This window comes from Neovison vison, chromosome 2 (genome assembly GCF_020171115.1).
Source record: "Neovison vison isolate M4711 chromosome 2, ASM_NN_V1, whole genome shotgun sequence".
In the NCBI taxonomy this organism is placed as follows: domain Eukaryota; kingdom Metazoa; phylum Chordata; class Mammalia; order Carnivora; family Mustelidae; genus Neogale; species Neogale vison.
This window is the reverse complement of record NC_058092.1, coordinates 205,594,091-205,611,359: the sequence shown is the minus strand read 5'-3', so window position 1 is coordinate 205,611,359 and position 17,269 is coordinate 205,594,091. Positions and strand designations below refer to the sequence as shown.

Here is a 17,269-nt window from a genome sequence, read left to right as displayed (position 1 = left end):
TTGCATCATTGTGAGGGGTTTTTTTTTTCACTTTTTTTTCTTATGTAACATAACATCTGTCATATCTTCGACTTATTTGATGCCAAGTTCCTTAGACTTCACCTCTAGAAAGATTTCAACTACTACATAATTCTTTTTCCATTACAGAGACTCTGTTTTGTTTTTTAAAGATTTTATTTATTTATTTGTGTGTGTGTGAGAGTGTGCACACAAGCAGGGGGAGCAGTAGGCAGAGGGAAAATGAGGCTCCTCTCCGAGCAAGGAGCCTGATGTGGGACTCAATCCCAGGACACTGGGATCATGACCTGAGCCGAAGGCAAACACTTAACCAGCTGAGCCACCCAGGTATCCCAGATTCTGCCTTTTTGATCAAAAGCAAAACTAGCTGCAAAATGAACACTGTAAGGAAGTGACAATACTAACCTGTTTATAAATCTGTGTGTAAAAAGTTAAAAGAAAATGGACAGTTTCCAAAGTTCTCCCCAATCATATCCTCTTTACCCAAGCCCCTAATACCATTCCCTATGCCTTAAAAAGGAATGGACTAAAAAAAAAAAAAAAAAAAAAAAAAAAAAAGGAATGGACTACATACTTCACTGAGTGGATCTCTAGCCTTTGGAACATAAATTGTCTTAAGTTCTCCCCTCACTATCTCCAAAGATTGCTCTTTACACTCATCCTCTCTATTTCAAATGGAAAGACTATCCTCACCCCTCTTCAAGGCTTAGATATTATCCTACTGTTTCCTTGATACCATCCCCTTCTATCTTCATTCAATTATCCTTTCTTTAATGCCTTAAATCACTGCCTTATTAACCCATTCCCTTCTACCTTCAAATATGCAAAGGTCTCTGAAAAGGAAATAAACTGCTTGACCTTCATCTTCTAGCATGCTTTTTCTTTTTTATTGTCAAGCATCATGAACAAATGTTTAAAATCATTTCTTTTGGGTGCCTGGGAAGCTCGGTTAAGCCTCTGCCTTCGGCTCAGGTCATGATCTCAGTGTCCTGGGATGAAGCCCCACATCAAGCTCCCTTCTCAGTGGGGAACCTGCTTCTCCCTCTCCCTCTGCCTGCCGCTCCCCCTGCTTCTGCTCTCTCTCTCAAATAAATAAATAAAATCTGGGGGAAAAAATCACTTCTTTTATTTCCTCACTACACACAATTTAATCCTTATCAGTCAAGTTTCTATTCTTCTCTTCTATTGAATGGCACACCTGATGGTCACCAATGAACTTGTAAACTCCAAATTCAATTTCTTTTGGTTAAGTCCTATTTTCTTGACTCTTCTATCACATCTGATATCAGTAAGTACCCCATTTTTAAGATACTTTTTAACCTAAGTTTTCACATTATATTACCCTGTTCATATCTGAATTCTCAATTCTTCCTCTGGTATCCCTAACTCTTAATATGTACATTCTCCCATAATCAATCCTTGGCTCCTCACCTCACCAGTTCCCTGAGGAAACTATATTGTTACTTGTTTAAACGATAACACATCACAAATCATCCTCAATCTAGTCCATATGAGAGCCACAGTTTCAACTACCTGGTGAGCTTAACTCCAAGGTAACGTGATCTTATTGCCAGATTTTTTCCTAAAGCATCTTTTGATCAAATTATTACCTTACTCTAAAACTGTCAATAGCTCATCATTGTCTAACAGACAGTAATCAAAAACAATTAAGTACCTCCCCAACATGGACCTTTATGATTTTCACAATTTCTTCTATACCATTTTCCACTTGGAATGTCTTTTCTTGTCTCAATTCTTCAACTAGCTCCCATCCATCAAGATTTAAAGTCCTTTACCCTCTTGAAACTATCTCAGGTTGCTGTATCATAGAGATTAATTCCTCTTCTGAAATCTACATGAATTCTCAACTTGAATAACCATTTTGGTATTTCTTATGCTCTTTTGGGGCATCTCTTACACTAATTCATCCCATGACGTCTTATGCTCATGAGGCTTCACTTCCTCCAAAGATTCTTTTTCTCTGCCACAATACTTTGCACAGTGCCTCTGCAATGTCTTTGCTCAGTATTAAAACAATTCTTTAGTTGGTATTAAAGTGCAAGCTTCTTAGGGCCACGTTTATACATCATTTTTAAGTAAACAAAGTGTATGCTAAAAAAAAAAAGTGAGCTATATTAGAATTTTTTTTGCTTCCTTTGAGAAACACCCTTAATTTGTAATAGCTATATTATATAAAAACAAGTTGTAAAAATAACAGAACTGGAGTACCTGGGTGGTTCAGTCAGTTAGGCATCCAGCTCAGGTCATGATCCCAGGATCATGAGATCAGGCTCAGCCCTGGGCTCCACACTCAGCAGGGAGTCTACTTGTGATTCTCTCTCCCACTCTGCACCCACCCCTGCTCACATGAGCTCTGTCTCTCTCTCATAAATAAATCTTTAAAAAAAAGAAAAACAAAAAACAAACAGTACTGATGCTAAGGTAATGTTTCAGTAAGTGATAAAATCAGCCCAGCAGTATTCCAGCATTCAGAACATCAAGGCAGTTATACCTGCTCCAAAGAGCAAGATGAGAAAGAGACCATGAAGTAGGCACTGTATTCCTTCAAAAATCTCCACCCTTCCTAAACTTTCCTTTAGTCTCCTGCTTCCCAGCTTCATTAGAGCCACACTCCTGGCCTTTTGACTCCTCTCTAACCTAATGCTGATCCTGTCTCATAGCCACACAGTTCCTCGTCTCTCCTTTATGCAAAGCCTTTTATTCCAATGCCGTGTCATGTAACCTCTGCTCCTCCAGCAGCCAACTGTCCTGGGATAACAGATTAGTCCACTCTCTCACCTAATCCAGGCCTATTTATCCTCACATCTTCCACGTTGGTGGTAACCAAACTTGCCTCCTTGAATAGAGGAATGGGGATATAAGAATACGTCTTTGGTTTTTTGAAGATCTCCCATCCTCTATCCAGAATGGCAGAATAAACACCACACAAAAGGAAGAACAAAGGGATGAGCTGACCAGGATCTGACAAGAGGGCAATCTGTCCTGTTACCCCAAGGCAGCCAGCTATGAGGCAAGCATCACGGCCAGGACACAATACCAGGAAAAGGCTGGTATGGCAACTGGTGGGGGGAAGGGCAAGGGCATGAGACAGGGCCAGAATTATGTTGGAGAGCAGGTAGGGCCCTTGGTGAAGGAGAATGTGACAGAAGCTAGGTGGTCAGAAGAGAAAGGAAGTTAAAAGAAGGGCTAACTGTGGAAACACAGTACTTACCACAATACTTCTTTTGGCTAAAACTTCTTTTGCAGAACAGCTAGTAGGAAAAAAATGCCATTCTTCATTCTTTGAAGGATAGATAGATGGAGGAGAAAGAGGGAATAGATGTCAAGCTGTATGAAAGGTACCAAAGACTGGAAGAATAATTTAAATAAAATATAAGGCAATTATATTTGACAATATCTACTGCTTATGAATTTACTGATAAGAAATCTGCCCATTTTCAATCTGGATTTTAATTCAGAGAGAATTATACAAGACGATTCACATTTTGTTTACCAAACTATGACTTCAGGCAATTGCTCTAAAGACTGACTAGAAAAAGGAAAGAGGGGCACCTGGGTGGCTCAGTGGGTTAAGCCGCTGCCTTCGGCTCGGGTCATGATCTCAGGGTCCTGGGATCGAGTCCCACATCGGGCTCTCTGCTCAGCAGGGAGCCTGCTTCCTCCTCTCTCTCTGCCTGCCTCTCTGCCTACTTGTGATCTCTCTCTGTCAAATAAATAAATAAAATCTTTAGAAAAAGGAAAGAGAACATGAAAGTTTGCAGAGATTATGCTGGCAGCTGCAATCTAACCCCTCTTCTCTTCAGCTATTTGCATTATGATAATTCATGAAATAAACATATAAAAAGATACAAAAAGAAATCATAGGCATTTTGAACTATGTCCTAGGTTACTACTTCATCATTAGCAAACAAGTACATGCTGCATTTCCATTCCTAAACCATTTGAAAATTTAAAAAAAAAAAAAAAAGTATAGGGGTGCCTAGCTGGCTCAGTCACTAGAACAAGCAACTCATGTCAGCATCATGAGTTTAAGCCCACATTGGGGAGCAGAGATTTTTTTAAAAAGTATAAATATAAAAAAAAAAAGGTATAAATATAACTTCTTCGATCTACTTCCGACCTCCGTATTCTTAGAATAAATTTAAACTTAATCTCTTTGGAAAACAATATAAGGTCAACAAGTAGAACACTTCACAAGGAAAGCTATGTTAACCTTAACCTTAACCATTTTGTAATGCTTTTTTTACATTTAACAAAAGTACAGTAAAATTTAAAACAGAAACTATTTGAATTTTTTTACTTTTCTGTGTGACTTAGGGAATAAGAAAAGAAAGTAAATATCTAATATAAACACTGTAGTAAGTTTCACATATTATCATTAAGTAAGAAAGTTATGGTCAAAATAAACAATTTCAAAGAAATTCTCTAGACTGATGTTTTTAAATATATACCCTCTAATTTATATTGTGGGTAATCTGAAACTATGCTAATGTTATATTCTTTCAACAAGGAACAGTAAGACACCACACAGTACACTGAGAATCAATATGAAGATGTGAAACCACATGAAAGCCAGGTGCAAAGCCAGGTGCATGCCAGAATAAACTGTATTCCCTTACTTCCACACTAGAACATTAATTCCTTAAAATAGGGACTCTAGGGGCACATGGGTGGCTCAGTTGGTTAAGTGTCTGCCTACAGCTGAGGTCATGATCCCAGGACCTTGTTATCAATCCCAGCACTGGGCTCCCTGGTCAGCAGGAAGTCTGCTTCTCCCTCCCCCATCACGCTTGTACTCACACTCTCTGAAACAAATAAAATCTTTAATTTTTTTTTTTTAAATGGGGACTCTGTCTTTGTTCTCTGCTGTATCTCTAGTACCTAGAACATAGAAAGCATTCTATAACTAGTCATTAAATCAATGCTGAAATAGTACAACCGAACAGTTATTTTCTTTAGGACATTTTTTTTCTAACCTCTACTCTTGATCCACCCATCAAGCTACAGCCTTTTGCATGACTTTAAAGATAAAATCTAGGTTCTTCAAAAGAAATATCTGTTATTTTAAAAGTTCATACAGAACTGTGCACTTTAAAATGGTTAAAATGGTGAATTTTATGTTATATGTATTTTACCATAATTTAAAAACCAAACAACAAAATGCTTTATATAAGTACCCTGAGGAATAAAGCAAAGAAATAGGGAGGCATTTGCCATACAGACTGAAATGAAAAAGCTTCCATATACCTCTTCTACCTTTCCTGGCTTTTAATTATGAAAATTTGACATATTAATATTTGTAACAGTTCTGTCAATCCTATAATTGATTGAAATTAGCAGTAACGGAGGAAGAGGCCTAACAAACACAAGAAACCTGAGCTGTCCTAGAGATCATCAAGATCATTTTATCATTTCTCCATCAGCAGGAAGGATCCACTGGAACCTCCCCCTCAAGAAACTTCCTTGTGTTTGGTAGAACAGGACTATTGAAACAATGTTTCTCTACAGTATCAGCAATACAAAGAGAATTAACAAAACTGAGCAAAGTTCTGATCAAATGTAGCAATTTGTTTCTTCCATAAGAGGGTGTGCTCCCTTTTTTCCAGAAATCTTTCTGAACATTGCATTATTTTCAAATGCAAAAATGTCACAGACCTGAGAAAGTTTCTAATAATGCAGTCAAATCATAACTACTGTCTAGACATTTTAGACATGGCCTCTATAGCTTAGATCACTGAAGAAGAATATTTTTAAATTTGTATGATCAAAGGAAAACTATGTTCCTATTAGCTAATCAATACACAAAAGTCACCTCAACCAGTTATGGCATAATCTGGCAAAGGTATGAAAAACAGTCTTAAACACACACAAACAAACAAACGTGTAGTAAGTCACGGTACTCAACAATGTCACAAATTCACCATCTTCTGTAATAAACATATCTTAACAGTTCCTCTAAGGCTGTCTTTACTGTTGATGGCCCAACCCCAACCGTAGAAAGGCTCACAAAGCAAGACAGCATTATTCAAAGATTTAACAGTGCGGCACCTGGGTGGCTCAGTTGATTAAGCATCTGCCTTCAGTTAGGTCATGATCCCAGGTTCCTAGGATCAAGCCTCACCTCAGGCTGTCTGGTCAGTGGGAACCTGCTTCTCCCTTTCTCTGCCATTCCCCTGCTTGTGCTTTCTCTCTTAATCTCTGACAAATAAAATCTTAAAAAAGAAAAGAAAAGAAAAAGCTAACGATGCTATACGTTCGCTAACCATAGTAAAAAAAAATAAAAAATTTTAAAAGATATTTAACTATTACTATTTCAATTATTTGCAAGCAACACTGAAAACTGTTTATATAATTTGTCTTTTTCCTGAAGTTGGTTTTGTGGGAGTAAGTAGCTAGTAAATGAACTAAGCTGACCTTCCAACATTCATATCTCAAGGGCAACATTGCTCTCTACTCCTACATTTGTATATTTGTCTCTTATTAAGGGTCTAAAGGAGTCATACATTTTTCAGTAGTACTTCACTGCATTTTACAGAACTTCAAATGCTATAACTATATCTGCAATTTTAAAGAGTTTCAAAGTTTATTTGTTTGCAAGATTTAACTCTCCCAAAAATCAAGAGTTGACCGTGTATTTGATAATTTTGCCACATTCTTACAATTCAAAGTATGATAAAACTAGACCGTTATAAAAACTATAAGCAGGGTCTAAAAAATTTGATCACACAGAGTGCAAAGTTGTATTATATCTAATTTGGATTATAAAAGGCCACACTATCACAGAATTCAATATGCTATAGACTTTTTAAAAATAGTTCTGATAAAATTGTGTTTTTTAAAATTATAATCCTGGCTAATATTCAAAGGTATAGCGAAAGTTTGTCTTCCTAAGGAAAAACTATAGCTGAACTATTAAGGACTCACAGAAAAAACCCTGGGAATATTCTACTACATTCATAAACTATGGTAAAATTATGACAGCTACTAAAACAAGAAACAAAATCACTCATTCGTTTAAAAAGGAGTGTAGAGGACCTACTAGGACCCAAGCACTCTCCTGGGAAGAGAAAGATCAGACATACTCCCTTCTCTCCAGAGCATACCTAAATCCAAGCAGGGAGAACAATTATGCAATTATGAAATATATAATGACTGAGAGAAGTACATATTGGTGCAAGTAACTCAGATGAGGTAAAACCAGAGACAGCTTCCCAAAGTGACATATAAACTTATACTCCAAAACTAAGGTTACCCAGACTTGGGGTGAGTGGTGGGAGGGCAAAAAAGGAATGTTCCAGACGTAAAGAATGGAAGGTGAGAACAGATTCAAAATGAAAGGGAGAAAGATGGAGAGAACCTGACACAAGGTGAAGCAGAAACCAGATCACAAAGAACCTAGTAAGATAAGTCTGTTACAGAATTTGGACTATATGCCAAGGCAAAAGAAAACATCTAAAGGTTTTAACCAAAAAAAAAAAAAAAAAGACATTACATTTGCATATTAGCAAAATATGGCTGAAGTGAAGAAAAAATTAGAGATGCCATGGGAGGCAGGAAGAACAAGTGGCTGCTGTTTGCAGGTGTCTTGGATCAGAGATGATGGTGGCACGGAGCAAGATTGTGGTAACTGGTATGGAAAGAAAGACAACTGGCCAGAGAAAGATTAGAAAAATAGACTAACAGGATTGGGTTTGGTAACTGGCTGGATTGGCGGGAAGAGGAGAGGGAAAAATTATTTATTATTCCCAGATTCCTGAACCTGGCAATTGAGGGAATGATGATACTAACTAACCACTTCCCTTCTGTTGGAAATATTTACAAGGTCCTAAAAATATTACAGTGCAAAAAAATATTTTAGATTGGTTTCTGGCAAATATAATTTTTATCTCTTGAGCTATCGTCTACCTATTCTGCATAAAATATTCAAATAAGGGGGCGCCTGGGTGGCTCAGTGGGTTAAGCCGCTGCCTTCGGCTCGGGTCATGATCTCAGAGTCCTGGGATCGAGTCCCGCGTCGGGCTCTCTGCTCAGCAGGGAGCCTGCTTCCCTCCCTCTCTCTCTGACTGCCTCTCTGCCTACTTGTGATTTCTCTGTCAAAAAAAAAAAAAAAATTCAAATAAGTCTGTATTCTACAAGCATACACCAATAAGAAAGAAAATTCAGTTAGTAAAGAAACATGCTTAGTGTATGGAAAAGAGCAGCTTGAAATTAAAGTTTGCTGTTCGAAGTGAATCTTCTAATAAAAAAAAAAATAAGAGCTAGGGCGTGTGGGTGGCTCAGTCGTTAAGCAGCTGCCTTTAGCTCAGGTCATGATCTCTGGGTCTTGGGATTGACCCCTACATCATGCTGCCTACTCAGCGGGAAGCCTGCTTCTTCCTCTCCCACTCCCCCTGCTTGTGTTCCCTCTCTTGTTGTGTCTCTCTCTGTCAAATAAATAAGTAAAATCTTTAAAAAAAAAAAAAAAAAGAAAGAAAGAAAAAGAAAAAGGAAATGAAAAAAAGGCGAGAACTGACAGTATCCCCCAAAACACAGAAGGTGTCTCAAAAGTGTCTTTCTTGGACCCTGATATTACTAAATTATACACAGGAGTAGCTTTTACCTAAAACCATGACAGACTTTGTTTTGTTTTTTTAGGATTTAACAGAATTTTGGCCAAAAAATCTACATAAAAAAGAGCACTACCCTTTGAAATCCAGTGTCAAGAACAAAAGGCAGTAGCTTTCAAAACCCAGAATTCATTGAGAAATTTACATGCCTTAAACTTCTGTAAATAGATTAGCAAAGGCCAAGCAGATCAGTTTCTCTTTAAATACTTTCATTTTGTCTCTATAAAGCTATATCCAATACTGTGAAAACAGTCTGCTCTAAGAGGAATTTCAAGAGCTAATCTTGATTTTTAATATTTTTATTAAGTAAACTCTCCACCCAACATGGGGCTTGAACTGCCACCCCTAGATCAAGAGCCACATGCTCCACCAAGTGGAGTCCCAGGAGCTACTCATTCTCTTAAACACTGTATCACCTAATAAACAAATCTCATATTAAGTTGCTGTATCAATGTATTTATAACCTATATATATTTATACAGAAGGTAACAAATTAGAGAAGATACACTTTTCAGTATTTACAAAAAGTTAAACTACCACTTTATTCTCTCAAGGTAATTTTATATATCACAAAATAAGACTTTCCTCACAATGACTGGATTCAATTAATGTATGAAATAAAAATTAGATGCTCTCTCCTACAGGTATCTAGCAACCCCCTTAAACCAACTCCCATGGACTTCTCCCACACACTATTTCATCAGTTATCTAGTGAGTCTGTGAGGAATGGGTTACCCTTTTGGCTTGCAAAACAGCTTGCTTGAGCACCTACTGTGTCAAGAGAATGAATTTCAACTTATTGTGAAAAATGAATGAAAACTATTTATTTTCTTAACTGTCATTGCTTCCTTTAGTCTATTTGACAGAAAAACCCAGTTCCCATGAACACTTACCTCATCAACTCCAGCGAACTTGGTGATTCCTGACTGGTAACATCAGAAGGACCATCCCCTACTGACATTTTCAAAATCAATCAAAACAAAAAGTTTTCCCACGCTTCTTGTCATATTGGAGGAAAGGACTTTCCTCCCATAGCTATACGTCTTATTGGCTTTTCTACAGTTTTCCCAGACGTTTCTGTTGATCGGTAACATTTTAAAATAACAAAATTTATGATATCTTTCACGCCTTAGTTAGGAAAGACGTTGCTAATACAATAACTTGCCAGAAATTTCAATGCTGACGACTGAATGTTTACTGCTAAACAAAAGAATTATACTCTAAGAAAAATGTCCTCAGGAAAGAACATATCCTTAAAGCCATAAATAATTTCTAATATAATTAGAAGTTCACTTGGATAATAGTAATTCAAATCCCCCAGACCTCGACAGTTACTACCAAGTTTTCCCATGAAATGGAGGTTAGGGATCAGCCTTAGAAGCACTAAGAGAGGTAACAGGCTCTAGAACTGAAAGGGGGAAGAGAAACCAGAGAAGCGAAGCATGGTGAGGAAAGAGAAAAACTAGTTCTAACGTGGCACAGAGCACAAGAAAAAGACGTTTCTGAAGCCCAAACCCTCAGAGACCGAGAAGCGAACTCCGAAGTCTGTGGAAGAAGGCGCCCAAGCCCAGTGACAATGGGAACCGCTCCTTTCTGGGAGTGAGGGCACCGAGAGGAGACCATGCCTCGCCTGGGCTACCTTCCTGTCTTCTCTTAAGGAACGAGACCCACCTGGAGACCGCCATGGCCGGGCGCCGGCGGTTCGGATCTCCCCGCGAGCTACGCGCCGCACCGCTGAGGCGCTAGTTTCCAGAGAGCAGAGCGACGAAGGCCCAGGCCCCGGTCAGAGAAGAGGGCCGGTGCGGCGCGGGGCGTCCCGCCGTGAGCCCTTGAACATCTGCCCCGCCGCCTGCCCGAATTCGTCCCCGCCGCGGCCGGGGAGCAAGGGTCTGAGGCGGCGGCGGAGGCGGCAGTCCTCCGACCCGCACGACTTCAAACCGGGGGCCCCCAGCCCCGCTCTTTGCTGACGCAGGCGTCGGCACGCTGGACTGAGCGTCAGCGCGCCGGAAGTGACGTCAGCTCCCCGCCACGGCCTCCTCTGTGCGAGTGAGGGCAAGGCGTGAGCGTAGTTTCTGTTCGGCTGCGTGCACCCGAAAGAAAAAGTTTGTGGTTATCTGTCGTTAACGAGACAGGAAGGATAAATAAGGGTACCCTTATTTCCTAGAGAAGAAAAGAAAGGCGATTTAGCCAAGACTCTAGAAATTCAAAAAACTTGGTATCTAATTCCTTACTGTCCTGGTCCTTATCCAACCAGACTGCTAGAGAAAACACGATCCCGAAGACCTTAGGTTCTCTATTCGAGGGGGGCGATGCCAGTGGGAGGGGTGAAAGCAGGGAAGATCTGCTGGGGCACTTAGGGCACGGCTCCAATGTTAGCCATATTCGCCAGAAGTTCTGCATTGCTATCATAGGGAAGGTCTTCTGCCAGCTATTTTGCCAAACCCAGTTTGTTTTCTCAGCTGTCTATGTTATAGATAAAAAACGATGATTTTCTCAGTCCCGTGTAAAAATTCCCAGCCCCCACCACGACTTTTTTTCTTTTTTCTTTTTTCTTTTTCTTTTTTTTTTTTTTTTTTTTTGGCGGCTTATCTGGCTATTGAGTTGCTTAACTCATTAGTCTTTTAAACATTCTTCGGTCACTTAGTGCAAGTCCTTACCATCTTAAACTTGATTTTTATGATAGTAGCTAAGGTATTGTTTCTCCAGCTTTTAAAGTCAAGTCCATCTTGAGGCCGCTAACAGATCCGAATTAAAAAAAAAAAGGAAAGTGCTCGCTTCGGCAGCACATATACTAAAAAAAAAGGAAAAAGAAAAACCTGCTTTGGGGGTGCCTGATTAAGCGGCTGCCTTCTGCTGGGGTCATGACCCCAGCGTCCTGGGAATGAGCCCCACCTCAGGCTTCTGTTTAGCTGAGAGCCTGCTCCTCTCCCTGTCTGCCGCTCTCCCTGCTTGTGCTCTAACCAATAAATAAATAAAATCTTTAAAACACACACACAAAACCACTGCTTTTATCATGTCACTCTGGGTATAAAATTTGCCCACTGGCTTCTCATTACCTGAAGAATCTATGTCTCAACACATGAGTCTGCTTTTCATCTATAAAATGAAGCTAGTGAGAAGTACTATAGAAGGTTATGGGAATAAAATGATGTCATGTATCTAGGAAAGCTTACAAGAGCTTTGTAAAGCATAAAGTAGTATATAAATGTAAGGGAAAAGAAACAAACAAGTTCATGCTATGTGGTAAGCATTTGGCACGATTTATCTCCTATAATTTCTAGGCCAACCGGTAAAGTAAGTTTTAACCTTCAATTTATTTTTTTTTGAGATTTTATATTTAAGTAATCTCTACACCCAGCATGGGGCTCAAACTCACAACCCCAAGATCAAGAGTCACATGCCCTACTAACAGAGCAATCCAAGCACCCTATTAATCTTTAATTTAGAGGTAAGGAAACTAAGCTCAGAAAGTTTAATTTGCCCACGATCCAAGTTAGTAATACTTACTGTTGTTCATTCATTCAGTAAATATATATGGCATCCGCTCTGTGTCTAACACTTCACTAGGCACTGTTTGTACTGTTAGACAAAATCCAATTAAGCTGATGTTCAAGTATCTTCACATTTCACAGTCTTCTCACACCCCCTTCTCAATATATTTCCCACCAATGAAACAAAAAAGCAGGTACTACTTAACTGATTGTGTACTACATTCATTTATTCAACCAAAATTAATACCTACCGTTTGCCAAACTCTACTAGAGATTGGAACTTCAGGGTACTCATTTGGTTGAACTTACATCCTAATGGAAGGAAAAAGGGTAAACAGGTAAACAAGAAAATGTCATGTTTATATTTCATGTAAAGCAGAATGATGGGATAAATAGGATGATTAGAGACTCTAGACTGGGTAATTAGGGAAAAAACAAGGAGGCACTTAACCTCAGGCCTGAAAAACAGTGGGGAGCCAGCTGTGTGAAGATCTGGGGAGAATTCCAGGTAGAGGAAGTGTAAAAGCCTAAGGGAAGTCTGCTGTGTGGAGAGATGAACTAGTAGAGGCCATTGTAAGGAATTTGGATTTTACTTAGATGCAGTAGGAAGTCATAGGAGAGCTTTAACATGTGAATAAAATAATCTGATCAGAAATCTTTCTCTTGGGCGCCTGGGTGGCTCAGTGGGTTGGGCCGCTGCCTTCGGCTCGGGTCATGATCTCAGGGTCCTGGGATTGAGTCCCGCGTCGGGCTCTCTGCTCAGCGGGGAGCCTGCTTCCCTCTCTCTCTCTGCCTGCCTCTCCATCTACTTGTGATTTCTCTCTGTCAAGTAAATAAATAAAATCTTAAAAAAAAAAAAAGAAATCTTTCTCTTTAGGGGCGCCTGGGTGGCTCAGTGGGTTAAGCCGCTGCCTTCGGCTCAGGTCATGATCTCAGAGTCCTGGGATCGAGCCCCGCATCGGGCTCTCTGCTCAGCGGGGAGCCTGCTTCCTCCCTCTCTCTGCCTGCCTCTCTGCCTGCTTGTGATCTCTGTCTGTCAAATAAATAAATAAAATCTTTAAAAAAAAAAAAGAAATCTTTCTCTTTAATATTCAGAGGTAAGTAGATATATAGTTCAAAATAACATTTAGAAGACAGGAAATGGCTAGTATCATAGGTTTGCAAGGGTAGTGTAATAATAAAATATATTGATGTCTATCTTGTTTTTAAATCCTTCCTCACCACATTTAACACAGCTGTTGAGTTGTACCCTTCTAAGCTTCAGTTCCTTCATCTGTGAAATGGGAATAATAATAGCACCTCCTGGGACACCTGGGTGGCTCAGTGGGTTAAGCCTCTGCCTTCGGCTGGGGTCATGATCTCAAGGTCCTGGGATGGAGTACCGAATCAGGCTCTCTGCTTGGTGGGGAGCCTGCTTCCCCTCTCTCTCTGCCTGCCTTTCTGCCTGCTTGTGATCTCTCTCTCTCTCTCTGTCAAATAAATAAATAAAATCTTAAAAAATAAAATAATAGGACCTCCTATTGTGGTAGTGAGTATTAAATGAGATAATGAATTAAAGGCATTTAACCAAGTGACTGTCACAATAAACATGCAAAAATACTATTAACTACATTGATTTTTCTTTTGGTTAACTATATGATCTTGAGTGAGTGACTTAACTTCTGTGTCTCATCTGTAAAATGGTTATGATCATCAGTTGGTCCACAATGCGTATTTGAAATGCCTACCAGGTGGTTTTCTGAATTAAGAATTCTTTTAGATTTCGATTTCAATTTTAGGTTTTGATTGGATTTAGTAATCCAGCTCATATACCTTGTATTACATCATACCCCAACAGCTTCTAGGGCAGCATCCTATAATCAAATACATTTATAGCTCTGCAGCAAAAGGTATGAATAGTCAGCCATACTAAGATGAATAAATCAAAGACTGTAAATAGTTGTTCAGGTCAGGTTTGCTGCCAAATGATTTTTTTTTAAATATGGTTTTTAGACCCTTTCCAGTTTCAGAATTGTAAATAATGGATTACGAACCTGTACTCTGTAAAGTGATGGTAAGGATTAAATGAGCAAGATATGATACACTTAAAAAATACTAACTGCTAAATAAATATTAGCTATTATACTTTATCACCAGAAAAGTGGTTTCAAAAAATCAATGGCAGGCCTTCCTGGTCCTGTGTCTGAGTGTCCACCACTGCAGCCCTGCTCAGATACTGAAGATCTAACTGCAGCCATGAGCAGTAATGAGTATTTCCAGTGTGGACGATCTGACTATGAGGCCCAGGAATGCCCTACAGGTGGAGGCTGTGGTCTTGGAATAAGAAGCCATGGCAGAGGTGGAAACCTTGGTAGAGGTTTCCAGTTTGGTTCCTTATCTTTTCCAGACACCTGTTATCACTGTGGTGAGTCTGGTTATCTTGCAGATGATTGTGGTCTTCATGAGGACGCCTGGCTATAATAGCAGTAGACGTGGCCACATAAACAAGGACTGCCAGGATCCTGAGAGAGAGAGCAATTCTGCTACAGCTGTAGCAGACCAGGCCATCTGGCTCATGACCGTGACCATAAGGATGAGCAGAAGCGCTATTCTTGTGGACAGTTTGGACACATTCAAAAAGACTGCCCCAAAGTGAGTGCGATAGGTATGGTGAGACTGGTTACAAAGCCATCAACTGCAGGAGAACAAGTGAAGTTGACCGTGACCACTGTGGCAAGTGAGGAGACCTTGCACGGGAATGCATGACTATAGCCACAGCTTAATTATTTTCCTTTGTTGCTTCTCCTTTTTCTGATTGAAGGTCACGCTATTTTCTCTGAATCCTCTTCACTGGCCAAAGGTTGGCAGAGTCTACTCCCAGGACAGTGAGTTTTACTTGCCATGTAAAAGGAGAGAAAGGATGGGGAAAAAAACCAACGTCTGCATTTAACTACCAAAAACAAAACAAACAAACAAAACAAAAAAGTTTGTTGAGTTTGCTAGAGGTATTATGCATAATTCTTTGTTAAAGAACCCCTCTCCACCCCACTGGTGAATAGGGATTGATGAATGGGAAGAGCTGAGTCAGACCAATAAGCCTGTTTTGGTTTCTTGGATATGTTCCCATGTAGGAAGGTAAACCAATTATGGAGTATCTATGAGTTTTCATAAATAACTTTAACTTTAGCATAACACTGGCCTTGGATTATCTGACATCAGTAGTTATTAGATAATATCAAGTAACATCTGTATCAGGCCCTACACAGAATATACAGTTGAGTGGGAGTAAACAAAATAAAAAGACAAATGTGTGTTAATGGCTGTGTGAGAAAAATCGGGATAAAGGCTTAAACAGGAACAACTTCATCACAGTATTAGGCTGGATATACATAAGGTGATGGCAAAGGTTTAGAACACATTTTTTCAGAGACTATATCTAAAACCCAGAGTAAACATTTATGCTCAGAGTTAGCATAAGTTGGAATTATTCAGGAATTGCAGAGAAATGCATCTTCACGGAAATCAAGCTGTTATTTTTGTATACTATATCACTTAGACAACTGTGTTTCAGTTTTTAAAAGTCAGATGGAAAAAAGCAACTGAAGTCCTAGAAAATAGAAATGTAATTTTAAACTATCCAATAAAGCTGGAGGAGGAAGAGAGTTTGACTAAAGTTCTTTTTGTTTCAAATTTTCCTTAATGTATATGGTGCAAAATGCCATAATACCATTCTCCTCCCTACCTTCCCAGGTATAACTTACCAAGTTTGTGTATATGCTTCCTGTCCCATGTTTTTATCATTTTGCTAATGTATGTGTATCCATAAAGAACAAAAAGTTGGGGCACCTGAGTGGCTCAGTGGGTTAAAGCCTCTGCCTTTGGCTCAGGTCAGGCTCCCAGCGTCCTGGGATCAAGCCCCAAATTGAGCCCCACATCGGGCTCTCTGCTCAGTGGGGAGCCTGCTTCCCTCCCTCTCTCTCTCTCTGCCTGCCTCTCTCTGCCTACTTGTGATCTCTGTCTGTCAAATGAATAGATAAAATCTTTAAAAAAAATAACAGAAAGTATCATTTATAAGCTCATAGTTAATTAATTAACATTATGTTTCCAAGATCTAGTCCATTATATGAAAATCCATAATTTATTCATTCTTTACTGACTGATACTTGGGTTTTTCCAATTTTACATTATTATAAATGAAGTTAAATGAGTATCCTTTTTTTTAAGATTTTATTTTTAAGCAATCTCCATACCCAATGTGGGGCTTGAACTTAACAACCCCAAGATTAAGAGTTTGCACACTCTATGGACTGAACCCAGCCAAGTGCCCCTGCAATGAATATGTTTGACATGAGCTTTACATATATGTGCATAAACCAATCTAAAAATACAAGTGTATTGAAAGAATAAGCCCCAAACTTACGATAAAATGCAGGTTATCCTGGCTGGGAGTGGGTCAGGAGGAAAATGGGATTTGATAGGGGTAATGAAAATGGAAAAGTTATGTGACATTCTTTCCTTAAAAGAATGTGGAACACAAATATAACAAGATTTTAATATATGTTAATTCTTAATTATAGGAAATAATTTTTTAAATTGTTTCTGTTATTTTCTATTTTTTACATTTATTGTAAAACATTTCAAAAATATGAAAGAGTTGAAAAAATTACGCAGTGAACACCCATGTGCCAATGACCTAGATTCTACAATTAATATTTTACTCTATTAGCTTTATAACATAACTACTATTTATTTCCCTCTATTCATATTGTCCAGATTTTTTATACATTTAAAAACAAGTTGCGGGGCGCCTGGGCGGCTCAGTGGGTTAAGCCTCTGCCTTCGGCTCAGGTCATGATCTCAGGGTCCTTGGATCAAGCGGGGAACCTGCTTCCTCCTCCCCCTCTGCCTGCTCTCTGCCTATTTGTGATCTCTCTCTCTCTCTCTGTGTCAAATAAATAATAAATAAAATTTTTATTAAAAAAAAACAAAAAACAAGTTGGAAGCATCAATACACTTCAGCCCTAAACACTCAACATTGATATCATTAACTTGGGTTGAATAATTATTTATTTGGCTTCTTTTTTAGGTAAAATTGACATACAATAAAATGTATAAATCTTAGGTGTAACCTAAACCTCTATCAAAATAAAATAT

At 39.0% G+C, this 17,269-nt stretch overlaps 1 protein-coding gene and 1 pseudogene across 1 annotated transcript in view; one reads left to right on the top strand and one right to left on the bottom strand.

The window, feature by feature from the left end:
• Window positions 1–10,615, bottom strand: part of BTAF1 (B-TFIID TATA-box binding protein associated factor 1) — a 97,241-nt gene extending 86,626 nt beyond the window's left edge. Inside the window, exon 1 of the mRNA XM_044240097.1 lies at window positions 10,317–10,615. Within this exon, the coding sequence (XP_044096032.1) occupies window positions 10,317–10,330 (14 nt within the window). The 5' untranslated portion in view covers window positions 10,331–10,615. The remainder of the gene's footprint in view (window positions 1–10,316) is intronic.
• A 3,756-nt stretch (window positions 10,616–14,371) lies between these two features.
• On the top strand, window positions 14,372–14,898 carry LOC122898974 (annotated as a pseudogene).
• The last annotated feature ends 2,371 nt before the right edge of the window (window positions 14,899–17,269 follow it).